The 17057-nt window shown below is 48.2% G+C and overlaps 1 protein-coding gene across 1 annotated transcript in view; it reads left to right on the plus strand.

The window, feature by feature from the left end:
* Positions 1-17057, plus strand: part of MYOM3 (myomesin 3) — an 82604-nt gene that overhangs the window by 33705 nt on the left and 31842 nt on the right. The window contains exons 9-21 of the mRNA XM_060258344.1: positions 257-397; positions 1347-1508; positions 3577-3718; positions 3800-3999; positions 4762-4818; positions 6241-6368; positions 6863-7046; positions 8241-8418; positions 9726-9847; positions 9982-10169; positions 12558-12684; positions 13827-14005; positions 14343-14457. Coding sequence (XP_060114327.1) covers positions 257-397; positions 1347-1508; positions 3577-3718; positions 3800-3999; positions 4762-4818; positions 6241-6368; positions 6863-7046; positions 8241-8418; positions 9726-9847; positions 9982-10169; positions 12558-12684; positions 13827-14005; positions 14343-14457 — 1923 coding nt within the window. The remainder of the gene's footprint in view (positions 1-256; positions 398-1346; positions 1509-3576; positions 3719-3799; positions 4000-4761; positions 4819-6240; positions 6369-6862; positions 7047-8240; positions 8419-9725; positions 9848-9981; positions 10170-12557; positions 12685-13826; positions 14006-14342; positions 14458-17057) is intronic.

The following is a 17057-nucleotide window of genomic DNA, read 5'->3' on the forward strand; positions in this document are numbered from 1 at the left end:
AACAAATATCTTGTGTATTTTAACCATTTAATTGATAACTCAGATTCTATGTGATGTCGTCACATCAATGCTCACTAATCTATTCATGTTTATATATGGAACTCCAGCAGTTATTGTTATTACTTGTTCCTTGATTTCTTGTCAAATTGCTGTTTTATTTATGTTCATGTATTACTACTGGCATTATTACTGAGAAAACTGATAATACACTATCTGCTGTGTCTGTGTTCTTACCTAACTTTATCTTGCTTCTCAGGGACACTAATGCGCCAAGATGCTGACTTTGCCAGCACTTTGAAACCTGTCTTCACCAGAGAGAAGGAACCCTTCACACTCTTCTGTTCTTTCACTTTTGACTTGCAGGAGCATCAACGAGACATCCATTGGTTCAGAGATGGTTTGTATTTGTATCAGCAAAAAAGCCAACCTTCGCTTATTAAGTGCCATGGCCCTTACAGGCCTTAGACAAACAGTACCTTTTCACAGATATCCTTTGGTCTTCTTCTGCTTGTATCCTGGACACACCTGGTTATGATTTCTGTTGCATAATTGCTGCTGCCAATTTCGTTTTCTAGGGTTTTAGAACAACTTAGCAGATACTTGCTCAATACCAGTTTATATAAACAGCAGCATCAAGTGGCAAATTTTTTCTTGGGACTGTACTTTGTCAGATTGTGGCAGGGTGGCAGTGTTTGTGGGTCCAATGGAAACAAAAACTCCCTTGCTTTTAGAAAAGTAGCCTGTTTGGGAGATGGCTGGCTGAACACTTATCTCTGATGTGCTATATGTAGACCTGGTGATTTTCATGGAGGAACATTCCGCATTCATTTGCCTTGTATACGGACACACACATGCACATACTTCAGGTTGACATCCAGTCCAAAGGAAAGGTGACTGTTCTGTTTTGATGCTCCCAAAATCCTAATAATGCAGCTGGCACCAGTGAACTTACGTTTGTAGTGCTGGTATCAGGGGAACCTAATGGACTGTCCCTTTGCAATCCCTCATAATGAACAACATGCTTACTACCTATCACACGTGATTTTAAAGCCCTTTAACATTTTGCTAAAAAGGCAAAGGCTGCTCCTTTTGAGTAGATAAATGTCCATGTAGTCTTTTAAAAAGGACAACAAGTGGAAAATTATCAGCTTATATAGCAACACAATACCATTTTACACTTTTGTGTGTGTGTGTGTGTGTGTGTGTTTTAGAACTATCCCTCAAAGTCCAAAGCTGAAAATGCTTCAACATTCAAACAGTCAAATCCATAACTGGTGCTCAAATTTCAGCTCCAGGTAGAAGCTGCCATCCAGACAAGTCACACATAACTTATTTTTGTGCTTCAGGTGAGTTGCTGAAAGATTCTGACCGCCGACAAATAAAATGTGGAGATCAGGATGCCTCTCTAACAGTATCTTGTGCTTACAAAGAAGACGAGGGATTTTACAGCATCCGCATCCCAACACAAGATGGGTACAGTGAGCAAAGAGCTTATGTATTTGTCCGGGGTGAGTACTAGCTTTTTTCAGTTATCTGTTTGACAGTATTTATTTAGTTGATTGATTGATTTGACTTGATGTTTGTTCATCTCAAAGGTTCAGAGTGGGTTATGCATATGTTGCAAATACCTCCCCTCCTTTTGCTGTAAGTCACAGCCGAATTACGGTGACCCTGTAGAGTTAGCCATTGCCTGCCTCTGGGTAGCAACCCTGGATTTCCTTGGTGATCTCCCACCCAAGTACTCACGAGGGCTGACCCTGTTTAGCTTCAGATATCTAATGAGATTACCTTATTTAAAATACCCTCAAGCTGTCCTATCCCTGACCAACAATGGATGGCTAACATAAAAAGTATTGTACCTTCACCACATTGGACTGGCTGTCATATACAGTGCCCTCTGTCACGGGCTGGGGCCAGGCCAGGCCAGGCGAAGTCCAGGGGTAGTCCAAGGTCTGTAGCTGGGTAGCAAGGAAGGTCCAAAGTGCCAAAGCCAAATCACCGTCCAGGTATCGCAGGTCAGAGGTTCAGAAGCCGAAGTCAGGGGGTCCAGAAGTCAGTGCCAAAGTCAGGGATTCCAAAAGCCAGAGTCAGAAGCCGAAGCGGCTGCTAGAGTGTCAGGTAAGTGACTAGTTGCTTCCACAAAGCCTTCTCTCAAAGCCCACAGCTATATAGCCCTCTGCTGTCTGTTGCCCATTTGGGCTAATTGCTGACTCAGAGGGCGGCCAGGATCCTGCTGAGAATCAAGCACCCTCACTCCTAGAAGGGCCAGAATCCTTTCAAAACTCAGGGCTCAGAGAGCGTCTTGCTTGTGAGCGTGCCGCCCTCCTCCGATACCTGAGGTCCTGATGAAGGCAGTCATGCACACGAGCCACCCGAGAGGGCGAGGCAGGGGGGCTTGGATCTTCTCCAGCAGGAGGCAGGGGCACTGGTGCAGGTGGCAGGGGCACAGTTTCCTCTGCAGGCTCGGCTTCTTCTGCAGGGCCCCCAGCACCCATGACACTCTCCATGGCCTTGGACTATCTGCAGGACCACCTCTCCCCTTATGCTCCACCATAATAGCTTCAATTATCTGAAAAGGGACTTCCATGGGTGCCACCCTACAAATGGACAAGATCAACACCCACTCATATATGTGTACTCTCTGTTGTGGTCCCCACCTTGTAGAATAGTGAGATGGTCAGGAAGACTCACACACCTCTGATATTCTGCAAATTATTGGGGGGGGGGCAGTTTTCACTCCTTTTCTCTGTTTTCATGTGCCCTTCAGGGCATGTGGAACCAGAGAAAAGGGGCAAAGATCCCCTGCCCTTTTCACTGGTGAAAATGTGGTAGGAGGGAAACCGGAAGCTCCTCCTCTCCCCTTGCGGTGCCAAGCCAACAAACACTTTTTAAGGCAAGTTTCCATGAAGTATGTCTGACTGCAAGCTTAACTGCACACCCATGACCCAATACATGTGGAGTTCACTGTGCAGTTACACCTGTAGCTGCCTGCAAACATGGTGTTTTGCCTTTCTAAAACGGAAGCTGTTAATGTCAAGATGGCTAAATATTAGAAATATTAGAAATAATGGCTAATATACCAAGATCATTCACACTTTCTTGGAGCACATGTACATTAATACAATCTTTGATAACACATGTACATCAATACAAAATCCAAAAAACCTTTTTGTGTGCCTTGTTTAAACATTAGATAGGACATCCAGTCAAATTGTTCTGAAATCCCCTCCCCACCTGTTGACTGCTCCTTGTCCAGACAAAACACAGTAAAGATGGCATTTCCTTTATTGTTTTATTGAGAACCAGTTTGGTGTAGTGGTTAAATGCGCAGATTCTAATCCAGGAGAACTGGGTTTGATTCCCCACGCCTCCACATTCACCTGCTGGTGTGACCTTGAGTCAGCCGAAAGTTCTCTCAGAGCTGTTCTATCAAGAGCAGTTTTCAAAAGAGCTCTCTCAGGCCCACTTACCTTATAGGTTGTCCATTATGGGGAGAGGAAGGAGACTGTAAGCTGCTCTGAGACTCCTTTGGGTAATGAAAGGTGGTGTATAAATCCAATTTCCTCTTCTTCTTAGATGCTGCAGCAGCTACAGCTGGCGCTCCTGGATCACCACTCAACGTACAGTGCCACGATGTGAATAGAAACAGTCTCATTCTTTCCTGGATAACCCCCAGCGATAATGGCGGAAGCCCAGTCCTTGGCTATTATATTGAGAGGTCTGTAGTCAGAAATCACAGAGCCATCATTTCTTGTCTCCCCAGATCTTGTGGCATGAAAGCTGCCTTTTCTTTTTCCAGACGTGAGATGGGCACAGACGAATGGGTGCCCTGCAATGACAAGCTTGTGAAAATTTGCCGATCCCCCGTTGTGGGCCTCACCGAAGGAAAGACTTACCAGTTTCGAGTGAAGGCCGTCAACCGCGCAGGCATCAGCAACCCTTCAAAGGCCAGTGACGCAGTGACTATGATAGACCCCAACGAGAGCAAAAGATTGATGAGTACATAATTTCCTTTGAATGATTTAGCCTTCCTAAAAATCCTAGGCTTCTTCTGAGACCATAGAAACCATAAGTGAAACCAAATAATCACAGAATGTGAAACACTCAATCGGCGGGGGGTGGGGAGTATCTTAGCCAATGGGCAACAGGGCAGCTGCCCCAGGACTTGTGCTTGAGGCCCCCCAATTGCCCACATCCCCATCCCCTGACAGGGAGGGAAGAAAGAAAAAGAGCAGGCCCTTACCGCCACCACCACACACACCCCCAACACGTTTGGGGCTTGAGCCACCCACTCACGGCAATAGCCACTCATTCTTACTCTGTCCAGGACACGGGCAGCCAGCTCAGTGGCACCCACTTATGCCCACTCTGCTTGTGGCAGCTTCTGCCAGCAGTTCCCACTCACCTTGTGCAGGCCAAGGACCACCCCATACTTGGACCCGGGCGGGGGGCAGGGGCAGATTCTAGGGTCCCATCCTGGACTTTTGCCCAGGGTCCCACAATCACCCCTATACTCAGTGACTACTTTCTGTCAGTATATCAAATCCTCACTGAGTATTCTTAGCAGGGTGTGGACCCCTGCCAACAAATCCTTTGGGGCCGGAATCCCTTGTGGAGGTAGGCCAGTGTTTGCTACAGCTTCTCTCCTTGATACGGGAGCAGCATCCTGGACATTTCCTCACCCATTCCTTCAGCTGCTGCATTTTATTCTTTTTCACAGATCCCCAACTTCCAAATCTCATTTCTCTCCCTTCTCCCCAGACATCCCTTACGATGACGGGATGAGAACAATTACAGTTTCCAAAGATGAACTGGAACGTAAGTTCAGTCACAGCTGTAACCCATTGCTTCCTCTGTGCTGCTGGAGTCCCTTCGTTTTATTTTTAGGAGAATCCTTTTATATGTGCCAAATGGAAATTTTAAATTTCCATTTCTACTTAAGAAAGGATTGGGTAAATATATAAGGCTCTTGATTTCTCTGTATTTTATTGCTCTGCACTTAATGAAAACTTGCTGCATGTGTGAATTTCCTCCTTGGAAAAGCAGAGCTAGCTCTATTGCATTTTTATCACACCATTCCTGCAAGGAACTTGGGGTATGGAAAAAACATGATTGTGTTTACCCCATTTTCTCCAGGGGAGCTGATCTCTGCCAGCTGGAGATCAGTTGTAAAGGCAGGAGATCTCCAGGTCCCAACTGGAGGCTGGCAGCTGTAGACGGGCTTATGCTCACCCACTAATAGGGTTGCCAATCCCCAGGTGGGGGCAGGGGATCCCCCGGTTTGGAGGCCCTCCCCCCCCCCCCGCTTCAGGGTCATCAGAAAGCGGCGGGGGGGGAGGGAAATGTCTGCTGGGAACTCTACTATTCCCTATGGAGATTTATTCCCATAGAAAATCATGGAGAATTGATCCGCGAGTATCTGGAGGGGCTGTTTTTTGGGGTAGAGGCACCAAATTTTCAGTATAGCATCTAGTGCCTCTCCCCAAGATACCCCCCCAAGTTTCAAAAAGATTGGACCAGGGGGTTCAATTCTATGAGCCCAAAAAGAAGGTGCCCCTATCCTTCATTATTTCCTATGGAAGGAAGGCATTGAAAAGGTGTGCCGTCCCTTTAAATGTGATGGCCAGAACTCCCTTTGGAGTTCAATGATGCTTGTCACAGCCTTGATCTTGGCTCCACCCCTAATGTCTCCTGGCTCCACCTCCAAAGTCTCCTGGCTCCACCCCCAAAGTCCCCAGATATTTCTTGAATTGGACGTGGCAACCCTACCCACTAAGCTTCCATGCCAGAGTGAGGGTATGAACCCAGGTCTCCCAGATCCTAGTCTGAAAAGTAAGCTGCTGCATCAGAGTAGCTTTCAATGCGATGGTTCATCTGTGTGTACAAATCATCCCCTGATTCCACAGTCAACCCCAGCAGCAACATACAGGGGTGGCCAGCAGAAATCTCGAGGCTGCTTCTCATGCTGTGTTTTGGATTAGTCGGTGATGGCAAAAAGAAAACAAAAGTCCAGTGGCCCCTTCAAGACCTATAGAGTTGATTTCAATATGAACTTTTATGAATCACAGCTCACATCGTATCAGAAGAAATAAGCTGCTGAATCACAGAAGCTCATATTGAATGTGTGTCTTTTAGGGGCCGCTGGACTTTGTTTTCTTTCACCTCTATCAGTCTTTCTAATCAATCCTCCTCAATTCTAGATTGGCCTCCCATTACTCATATGGCTTTTTTTTTCTACAGCTGAAGTCAAAATCCCTTTGCCACCCACCAATGTCCATGCCAGTGAGGTCAGGGAAGATTATGTCGTCCTCTCTTGGGATGAGCCAGACCCTAGAGGCAAGGAGCCCCTGAGTTACTATGTAGAAAAGGTAAGAGAATGACTGCATTGGCTGTGTTAATCCAAAGAGAGTTTCTTGAAATGGGGGTGCATCTGCTTTGAACCGATGAGCCCAGCTGGGCTCAACTATGTTATAGGAAGATGGAGAATATACCTTGGTTGGTTTATGCCTGGGACTTTTGCAAAGAGAAGAAATGTGCCATTAATGTACACTGCTCACACTCCTGCACACTGAATGCACCATTTTCTCTCAGGGCCAAACTGGATGCGATTCAGGGAGTTCAATTAATATAGCTCCTTTCACTATTTTTTTTTAATTCTTTAAAAGGACTCTGGTCCTTCTTCAGCACACACGGGGCTCCCAAAGGGGGCAAACAGCAGCTCTTTTGCCATTTGAGACTGCTGGACTGGCAATTGTAGGGCTCAAGGACACTCACTCTGGCGGCAGGGTTGGCACTGGCCTCATGCTTATTGTAAAGGTGCCAGCCATCAGCTGCCAGCAGACAGCCTTTTCTGTCCTCTCAGTCAATAGCAGGCACTGGCAGCTGGCAGATGGCCAACTTGGACATCCCAGTGAATTCCACCACGTTTGCTCTCTTTGATCTCGACAAAAGGAAGTCATACTGTTTCCGAGTGCGGTCTGTGAACAAGTATGGCGTGAGTGAGCCTTCCGTGCCCAGCGACCACATCTCCTTGGGGGAAAAAATAGGTAATTTGTTATCATTGTTTTAAATGGTGTTAAGAAGTAAAGTGGATTTATTTTGCCTTGCCAAGTGGGAAGCCTGGGGTCTTTGCATGGATTTTACAAGGCTCTTTCTCAGTTCACACACTAAGCCCACTTCAGCTGACACAGCCATTCTAAACCAAGTAAGAGCTCTGGAATGACCTCCAACTAGAATGCAGTCCAAGGTCAAAAGAGCCTCAGATTTAAGAACATAAGAACATAAGAAAAGCCATGTTGGATCAGGCCAATGGCCCATCCAGTCCAACACTCTGTGTCACACAGTGGCTAAAAAAAAATTTATATATACACACACACACTGTGGCTAATAGCCACTGATGGACCTCTGCTCCATATTTTTATCTAAACCCCTCTTGAAGGTGGCCATGCTTGTGGCCGCCACCACCTCCTGTGGCAGTGAATTCCACATGTTAATCACCCTTTGGGTGAAGAAGTACTTCCTTTTATCTGTTTTAACCTGACTGCTCAGAAATTTCATCGAATGCCGACAAGTTCTTGTATTGTGAGAAAGGGAGAAAAGTACCTCTTTCTCTACTTTCTCCATCTCATGCATTATCTTGTAAACCTCTATTTATCTTGTAAACCTCTATTTATCTTGTAAACCTCTATTTATCTGCGGCTTTCTCACTTGTTCTTTTGCTGCTCCTCTCAGTGCCTTCCTGGACTGTTGCGTGTGAAGCAGAGCTTTTCACCAGTTTTTGGCATATACAGCATCCCCCGAAGAAGATATTTTTTTCTTGACTGGGGTGACAAAACACTGGAACTGGCCCCATTTCCCCTCTGCGTTCCATTCTGTGGCCTTCGACCAGCACTTTTGGGTTCTTTTGCTTTTTTAAGTGGCCTAAGTTCATTGGTATCTCTGACCTGCATGATCCTGTCTAGCCTGATCTTATCAGATCTTGGAAGCTAAGCAGGCTCAGGCGTGGTTAGTATTGGATGGGAGACCACCAAAGAAGTTCAGGGTTGCTATGCAGAGGCAGGCAATGACAAACCACCTCTGAACATCTCTTGCCTTGAAAAGCCTAAGGGGGGTCTCTGTAAGTCGACAGCAGCTTGTCGGCCCTTTCCACCAGCTTTCTGACAATACATCAGGCCTCAGCTTGGAAGAAACCTGGAAGAAAAGGCTGTTTTTGCATCACCCTGTTTTTTTCCCCTCTGCAGCTCCTCTACCACCTCCATCTCAGGTTCTGACCTTCCGAGACACCAACACATCTGTTGTCGTTAAGTGGAGCAAGCCAAAGGAAGGCCAGGAGCAACCTCTTGGCTATTACCTCTATTGCCAGGAGGTCGGGACAGAGGAGTGGGAAACTGTAAATAACAAACCCCTCCAGTGTCATGAGTGAGTTCATTCGCCATCCCATCAATTTTACTGGCTACTTCTGTAGGAAACCTGGTATGAGCAGGAGCCTGTTTTGAGGTACTGGGCCCCACCAGTTCTGTGACTATGGAACAGACCCTGGGAAGGAGGGGGTGGGGAATTAAACAAGGGACGGTGGCTCAGTGGTGGAGCATCTGCTTGGGAAGCAGAAGGTCTCAGGTTCAATCCCCGGCATCTCCAACTAAAAAGGGTCCAGGCAAATAGGCGTGAAAAACCTCAGCTTGAGACCCTGGAGAGCCGCTGCCAGTCTGAGTAGACAATACTGACTTTGATGGACCGAGGGTCTGATTCAGTAGAAAGCAGCTTCATATGTAGGAGGGATGGTGGCTCAGTGGTAGAGCATCTGCTTGGGAAGCAGAAGGTCCCAGGTTCAATCCCTGGCATCTCCAAAAAAGGGTCCAGGCAAATAGGCGTGAAAAACCTCAGCTTGAGACCCTGGAGAGCCGCTGCCAGTCTGAGAAGACAGTACTGACTTAAGGCGAGGGAAGGTGGCTCAGTGGTAGAGCATCTGCTTGGGAAGCAGAAGGTCCCAGGTTCAATCCCCGGCATCTCCAACTAAAAAGGGTCCAGACAAATAGGCGTGAAAAAACCTCAGCTTGAGACCCTGGAGAGCTGCTGCCAGTCTGAGAAGACAATACTGACTGTGATGGATAAGGCAGCTTCATATGTTCAAATAGTCATATTGCCTTTTGGTTTACAGAAGTCCATTTTGCAAAATGTGATGTAACTTACAGTCATCACAGCCATTCAGTAGGCATGTCTGTATCACAGATTGGGTTGGATAGTCTTCCTGTGGAATCTTGGGAACTGTAGTTTTATAAGAGGTCTCTCATACTGAACTCTCAGCACTCTCCCCAGCTGAAATCCCCAGAGTTGTCTGAGAGAATCCATGACAAACAAGGTCAGAAGCATTTTCCTGTTCTGAAATGACCCTGGTTGCCCAAGTGGGAAATGTAAAATTTAGGCCAGCAGTACATGTGGACCCCCACTGGAGCAGATAATGGCTCCTTGGGGTACATAGTATGGAAGGGGGGAGGTCTAGGCTCCCTCTCCCCGGGTGCTCTGCTCCCTCTCTAAATCAGGCCTTTATGTGCCTGGCTGGGAAGGCCTCTCTCAAACTGACAAGAGCAGATCCCCCAAGGAAAATGTTATGCATCCCTGGGCCCTGAGACCTGTAAGTAGGTTTACTTTCTGCTCCTGTCAGATTACCAAAAGGAGCATAGGAATAATAGGAGTGGGGGCTTTTCTGGTCATTCATTTTTGTTTAGGTTCACTGTTCCAGGGCTCAAAACTGGCAAGGAGTATGTCTTCTGTGTGAAAGCTGTCAACGAAGCAGGTGTGGGGGACAGCTCTCCAGAATCTGATGCCATCGTGGTCAGGCAGGCCATTGGTAAGTATCCTGTGGTGGTCCCAGCCCCCCCCCCCCCCGCACCATGCAGAGCAGAGAGAATGAGAAAGAGAGGCTGCTTGCCTATTCAGTTCCAACCTGTCTTGGTGCTTTCATTTCTGTTCTTTTGCATACAGCCTGCCCGTCACCCCCACGTGGTTTTGCCCTGCTGAACTGTGGGAAGGACAACATGACCATCGGCTGGAAGCCTCCAAAACGCAAAGGAGGCACAACAGTTCTGGGCTACTTTCTGGACCAGCATGATGTCTCGGAGATTGACTGGCATGAGGTCAACATTAAGCCTATTGCTCAGCGGGTTTACACGGTATGGATGTTGGTTAAAAATGATTTCAAATTTCTCATTTTATGCAAAGATCACCATTTCAATTTGCCTTCTTTGATGCATGACTCAAGCCCAGGCACTATCATACATACACACACACACAGAGGATTTTTTGGTAGGAAAAAGTCCAGCAGGAACTCATTTGCATATTAGACAACACCCCCTGAGGCCAAGCCAGCCGGAACTGCATTCCTGCTCAAAAAAAGGACTTCATGCATGCATACATAAAAAGGCAAACCTTTTTGACATATTGCTGTAGCTTAAAACCAGAATTTTTTTGTAGCACTGTAGTTTAATCCCAGCAAAAGAGAAAGCCATGCAAGACTGAAAAAGCAAAAATTGCTCAAGGCCACACTAGCTGTAAATATACTTTGTAATTTTACTGCAGACTCAACAAAGATACATGTGCTGATGTTGAGGTTGGATGTCAATAACTTAGTCCCCACACACAGAGTTGCTGCAACAATTTGATGCCTCCATTGTGCATGACTCAAAGTGACCGTAATTTGGAGGAATGTGTCCCAAGAGCACACATGCCTGAGGAAGCCTCTAGGAAACGGCATGGTATCACTAGCTATCCAATCACAGCAATTCTGTGTGTGGGAACCACGAAGTTATTGACATCAAACCTCAACATCAGCACGTGAAAAGGAAGAGGAGTTCCCTGAAATAGACCAGCTTCTCTTGGACTTTGTGCTTTTCACTGATTGTATCTTTTTCAAGTCTGCAGTGGAACTATGTACAAAAAACAATGTATCGGGTTTGAACCGCTACCCATTGTAATTATTTGAAGATTTTTATACATTGTTCTTAATCAGCTTGAGACTTTCTGATGTAATTCATGACAAAGTATATTTACAGCTGGTGTGACTGTGAGCAATTTTTGCTTTTTGTCCTTCGCTGTAGATTAATGCAACAGTGATGTGTCAGTTACCAATTTTTTAAAGCCCGAGCAAGCCCTCCAGTGGTGGTAACAGGTACTACAGCTGTGGGGAAAGCAATCAGAATGCAGGGGAACTTCCACTTGGGCACTCTGTTGCCACTGCAAATGAATGCATTCAGTGGCAGCTGAAGGAATACAGAAAGTCATTGCCATGTGGATGCAGCCTGTCTGCACTACACAGCACTATTGCTCAGTCTGCATTATGCATCGGTGCATTACACACCACTATTGTATCTGAGGAAGGGAATTTTGATTCTGGAAGGCTTATACCCCCAAAATTGTATTGTTCTCTAAGGTGCTACTGGTCTCAAATTTTGCTCTTCTGTTCACATTTTAGCTTTCAGAAAGGATCCAGGAGTTTGTATCTAGAGACAAGAAACAGCCAGCTCATTTCCTCACTTGTAGCTTTAGCGTTTGTCATTTTCTGTAGTTAACAAGCAACACATCATTTCCTCCTTCCCACTGCCACAATGTTACCCCAATCCAGCATGGGTAGAATAATAACTAAGCATAGTAATGGCCTGGGAGATATCCCCATAGGGGATCAGTTGACTGTTTTTCTGTTTCCAAACTGTAGCAGCTTTAGGTCAAGTTCTTTAAAAATCAACAGAGCGGTGAAATAGACAAGCCGAGCTAACAAGTGGCTTCTGGTGTCGTCCATTTCACTTTTAAAGGAAAAATTGTTTAAGAATAATGGTCTAGTTTCCAAAACTGCTCTGGGGAAATGTTCCTTGTAGCACCCTTTTCTTGCACTTGTTTCAAAAAGACACAAATCCTTTGCAGCAATACTAATTGCCAGTTTGGTGTAGTGGTTAAGTGTGCGGACTCTTATCTGGGAGAACTGGGTTTGATTCCCCACTCCTCCACTTGCACCTGCTGGCATGGTTTTGGGTCAGCCATAGCTCTGGCAGAGGTTGTCCTTGAAAGGGCAGCTGCTGTGAGAGCCCTCTCCAGCCCCACCCACCTCACAGGGTGTCTGTTGTAGGGGAGGAAGGTAAAGGAGATTGTGAGCCGCTCTAAGACTCTGTCCTTGAAAGGGCAGCTGCTGTGAGAGCCCTCTCCAGCCCCACCCACCTCACAGGGTGTCTGTTGTGGGGGAGGAAGGGAAAGGAGATTGTGAGCCGCTCTGAGACTCTTCAGAGTGGAGGGCGGGATACAAATCCAATATCTTCTTCTTCTAATTATCCCTTGGTGGCTATTCTCACCGTTCACCATATTGCAGCTTGCAGAGGTGAACATGCCCCTGAGAATGGGTGCCTCCACTTTTCCAGTTCAACCCTAAGCAGAGTCACAACCTTCAATGAGCTTGGAAGCGTGTAGATGTACTTTGGATTGAAGTCAGTGAGCTTAAAAGGCTGCAACTCCACTTAGGATTCCTCTGCTAGACACGTATTTGGAAAAGCTGTCTTTCTCTTTTTGTTCTTTAGGTCACCAACCTGAACCAGGGGCTTTTCTATGAGTTCCGTGGTTATGCTATGAATGTGGTTGGGGTTGGGAAGGTTTCAGAGCCCAGTGACCTTTTCAAATGTGAGGAGTGGACAATGCCCGAGCCAGGTGAGTATACCGTGGACAGATGAGGCCTTGCATGGCCAGTTAAAAGTCAGCAATCTCTGGCACTCCATCCCCTCACATGTACATCTGCTGGTCTTTTGCAGATGGAAGCTCCTAGTGTCGAGGAATGCATACTGCAACAGAGGACAGCCTTGACCATGGGAAATGGGTGCAGCACAAGCAGGGCCAGCCTGTCCATGAGGCATGGCCCCGGGGGAGTGCCAATTGGGGCCCTTCCCCCCCCCCACCTCAGTGAGGGAAATAGGCAAGCGCAGCGGCACAGCATGGCTCCTTTGCTCAGACTCCCAGGTCTGTGCTTCCAGAAGCTTCCAGAAGCACAGAGCCGAGAGGCTGAGCAACAGCAGCCAGGTGGCACAGGAGCCATGCTGCACCACCACCGTGGCACTCGCCCTTGCTTTCACCAGGGGGGAGGGAGGGGGGGAGAAGGAAGGAGGTGGGAGGGGGAGCCTCGCCTCGGGTGCCAGACTCCCTGAAGCCAGCCCTGAACACAAGTGGAAGCAAGGCTTAGGAACCAAGCCTGGGCACTTGTCACCTAAAATGTCCAAGGGAGTTTTGGCCATCACATTTAAAGGAACGGCACACCTTTTCAATTCCTTCCTTCCACAGGAAATAATGAAGGATAGGGGCACCTTCTTTTGGGGCTCATAGAATTGGACCCCCTGGTCCAATCTTTTTGAAACTTGGGGGGGTATCTTGGGGAGAGGCACTAGATGCTATACTGAAAATTTGGTGCCTCTACACCAAAAAACAGGGGCCCCCCCAGAGCCCCAGATACCCGCAGATCAATTCTCCATGATTTTCTATGGGAATAAATCTCCATAGGGAATAACAGAGTTCCCAGCAGACATTTCCCTCCCCTCCCCCCGCTTTCTGACGACCCTGAAGCGGGGGGAGGGTCTCCAAACCGGGGGATCCCGTGCCCCCACCTGGGGATTGGCAACCCTAGGTCTTTCTCTTTTATTTGGATAAGGCAGGACAGAGTAAGATAGCCCATTTGAGCTGGGCCAGTCTCTTAAATTCTAGGAATACAGGGGCGTTTATCTGGGAGGGACTGAAATCAAAATGCATATCGAGCCTTTTAAGGTTTGTGGTCTCTTCCCCCCCCCCCCGCATCTTTCGAACAGGCCCTCCCTATGACGTGAGGTGTACTGAAGTGAGGGACACAACTCTGATGCTTCACTGGGAGCCTCCTTTGTATACTGGAGCAGGCCCTGTCACTGGCTACTTTGTGGAGATATGTGAGGAAGGATCTGACACATGGGAGCAACTGAATAAGCAACCAATATCCAACACCCATATGAAGGTCTCTGCTACATTTTCTGTATCTTTGAATTCAGATAATTTTGCAGTGCTAAAGCAGGGCAGCGGAATTACTTCTGTACAGACTTCCCTCCTTGCTGCAGTAGTTCTTCTGGGGGATTCCATTCAACATCACTGCCTGCCTGACCTCTATTCTGGGTTCCCCCAAGCTTCGCAGTGACTTTTCCCAGTCCTGCTTCAGTATTATATTTCCTAAAAAGCAGGTTTGGGTAAAATGTGGGATGGGAAGGTGTGGAATACCATCCCTCCCTGCACACACCTGGCTCTGCACCTGGGGCCATTTCTACTCTTGCCCATTATATTATATGTTCTCCCAACAGCTATCTGATCTGGAGACTGGAAAGTGCTTCCTTTTCCGAGTGCGGGCACAGAACAAGGCTGGGATTGGCCCACCATCTGTCCCCTCAGATCCTGTGGTTGTGAAAACCAAACCAGGTAAGCTATTGGCTTCCTACATTGCTCTCTTTCTCTGTCTCCCTGGTGACGTTTTTCTGTAGAAGTCCTGTTGTTGCGGTGGCTGCCGATGGAACAAGGAGGCTACTGGGCTTCCCACACATTTTCTATCCCTGTCCCTGTGGGGGCCACTCCCACCCCCATCTAACTGAGGCTTTTCTTCAAGGTATTTTTTTATTTTAAAACAGTAATAGACATAGAGCAAGGATCCCCAGCTTGGTGCCCATGGGCACTGTGGCACCTGCTGATAGCTTTCCTGGTGCCTGCCATGTGTTCTTAGAAAATGGGTGGACCAGGTGGGGTATCTGGGCTTGTGACCAGTCATGACTGTGGAGAGTTCTTGGTAGGGTTCCCAAGTCCAACCCCCAAAATATCTGGGGACTTTGGGGGTGGAGCCAGGAGACTTTGGGGGTGGAGCCAGGAGACAATGGGGTGGAGCTAGGGGGAGGGGGGGAAACGGCGAGCCGCCCCTGCGCAGCTGACGCCTCATCTCTGCTCGCCGTGGTTGCTCCTCCGAGATGGGCTCAGGCTGAGCCCATCTCGGAGGAGTAGCCACGGCGAGCGGAGAAGAGGCGGCAGTGACGCGGCGGCCTCTTCTCCGCTCACTGTGGCTGCTCCTCCGAGATGGGCTCACCCTGAGCCCATCTCGAAGGAGCAGCCACGGGAAGCAGAGAAGAGGCCGCCGCGCCGCTGCCGCCTCGCCCGCTCTGCCTCTGGGGTGGAAGCGGAGGGGAGGGTGGAGGCGGGCCGGGGGCGTGGCGAGTCGCGAGTCCGGGTCCTAGAAGGGCCCGGATTCGCGGCTCGCCATGCTCCTGGCCTGCCTCGCCCTCCCCTGCGCTGCTGCCGCCTCTTGGCTGCTCCTCTGAGATGGGCTCAGCCTGGGCTCATCTCGGAGGAGCACCTGCGGTGGGTGGGGAGGGGGCAGCAGCAGCGCGGCGGCCTCGCCGGCTCCGGGATGCGGCGGCTGGCCATGCTCCCCGGCGCCGTTTCCACCCCCTCCCCCTGCTTCCGTTTTTTGGGGGAGCGGGGGAAGAGGGTGGAAATCCTGGGGTCCCCCGCCAGGGCGGGAGGGTTGGGAAGCCTACTTCTTGGTCACTGGAGAACTGATTGGCTGCGAAGTTGCTTCAGCAACAGCTGTCACTGCAGCAGAAGGATCATCGCTGCATGACTGAAGGTAGGCTGTGCGTCTGCAAGGAAATATTTTGAGACAATATTTTCATTTTAAAGAGCATCCCGTTAAACAGAGCTTCTTCCCCAAATGTTGAAGAGTTCCTGTTAGCGTTACTTCCTGGCATTTTGTGCCTGGCTCCATCTCCTGCTGCAGCTGTTTTGATTTGATTTATTCAATTTGATGGATCACCCCATCCCAGCTAGTGCTGGGCTGTGGGTGATGTACAACAGTATATAATAAATACATACATTAAACCAATAAAAGCAGGTAACTAAAAACCCAGTGACATCCTGCTAAAATTCTTCTGGTCCAAATTGCTGGACATTGCATTGGGGAGGATCCAAGGGGAGCAGGAGAAGGGTACCAGCTCAGCAACTGTCACTGTCCTTAATCAAAGGCCTGACAGATCGTCTCTGCCTTACAGGCCCTGCGGAACTGTAGAAGGTCTTGCAGTGATCTGGTGCCATCTGGCAGAGAGTTCCACCAGGTCACTGAGAGTTCCACCTCGTCAAGGGCAGCCAGACCTCTTTAGGGCCAAGGATCATCAGCAGATTTGACCAGTAGTGTGTAATGCTCTTCCAGGGACATAGCAAAGGAGGCAGTCCCATAGATACATCGGTCCCCGACCATTCAAGGCCTTGAAGGTCAGAACCAAAACCTTCTGGTTTTCTGGTTGTATCCTCCACCCTGTTTCAATTCTGTTTCAGAATTCCAAAGGTCCCTGCAGGCTCAAAAACATTGGGGACCCTTGACGTGTAACAGTATATTGGTATTTTGATATGTCAGTTACCAATCTTTTAATTCAAAAAGCTCCACACAGAGAGAGAGAGAGTATGGGCATGAAGAAGAGAGTGGGCACCATGAAAGGGAAATGGCTGCTGTGTGGCAGGGACAGGGGAAATCTAGACTTTCCCGTCCCACATGGCAGCTATCCCTGATTTGGTGTAACCTTTAGCAAAAGATCACAGCAAACCGGGTTTGAGCAGGACTGGAGAAAAAGCCCAGGGGGTGCATGAAAGCAACATGATGCTGTGGAGAAATGGAGGGGAAAACCTGCTTCCCAAGAGCATTGGTCCAAGGCAGCTAACTCATGTGTAAGTGAACTTTGTCTCTCTTAACAGTTCTATTCTTTTGTCCTTTTCGTTTCTCGATTTCATAACAAAGGCCTGCATCTCTGAGTAGGGAGGTCCTTTTGGACCTCATTAAATTTGGATAAAAGTTATTTTCTTCTCCGTGTAGCCGCAGAATTCTCTGTTTCGAGTCAGTGGTACTGGACTGGACTTGGCAAGGCCTAAGTTCAAGTCCTGAATTGGACATGAAGCTCACTAGGTGACCTTGGGCAACCACGCACTCTTCAGTTGAACCTAACTCACAGGGTTGCTGTGACGATAAAATGGAGGAGGGGAGAATG

This window comes from Heteronotia binoei, chromosome 17 (assembly GCF_032191835.1).
Source record: "Heteronotia binoei isolate CCM8104 ecotype False Entrance Well chromosome 17, APGP_CSIRO_Hbin_v1, whole genome shotgun sequence".
In the NCBI taxonomy this organism is placed as follows: domain Eukaryota; kingdom Metazoa; phylum Chordata; class Lepidosauria; order Squamata; family Gekkonidae; genus Heteronotia; species Heteronotia binoei.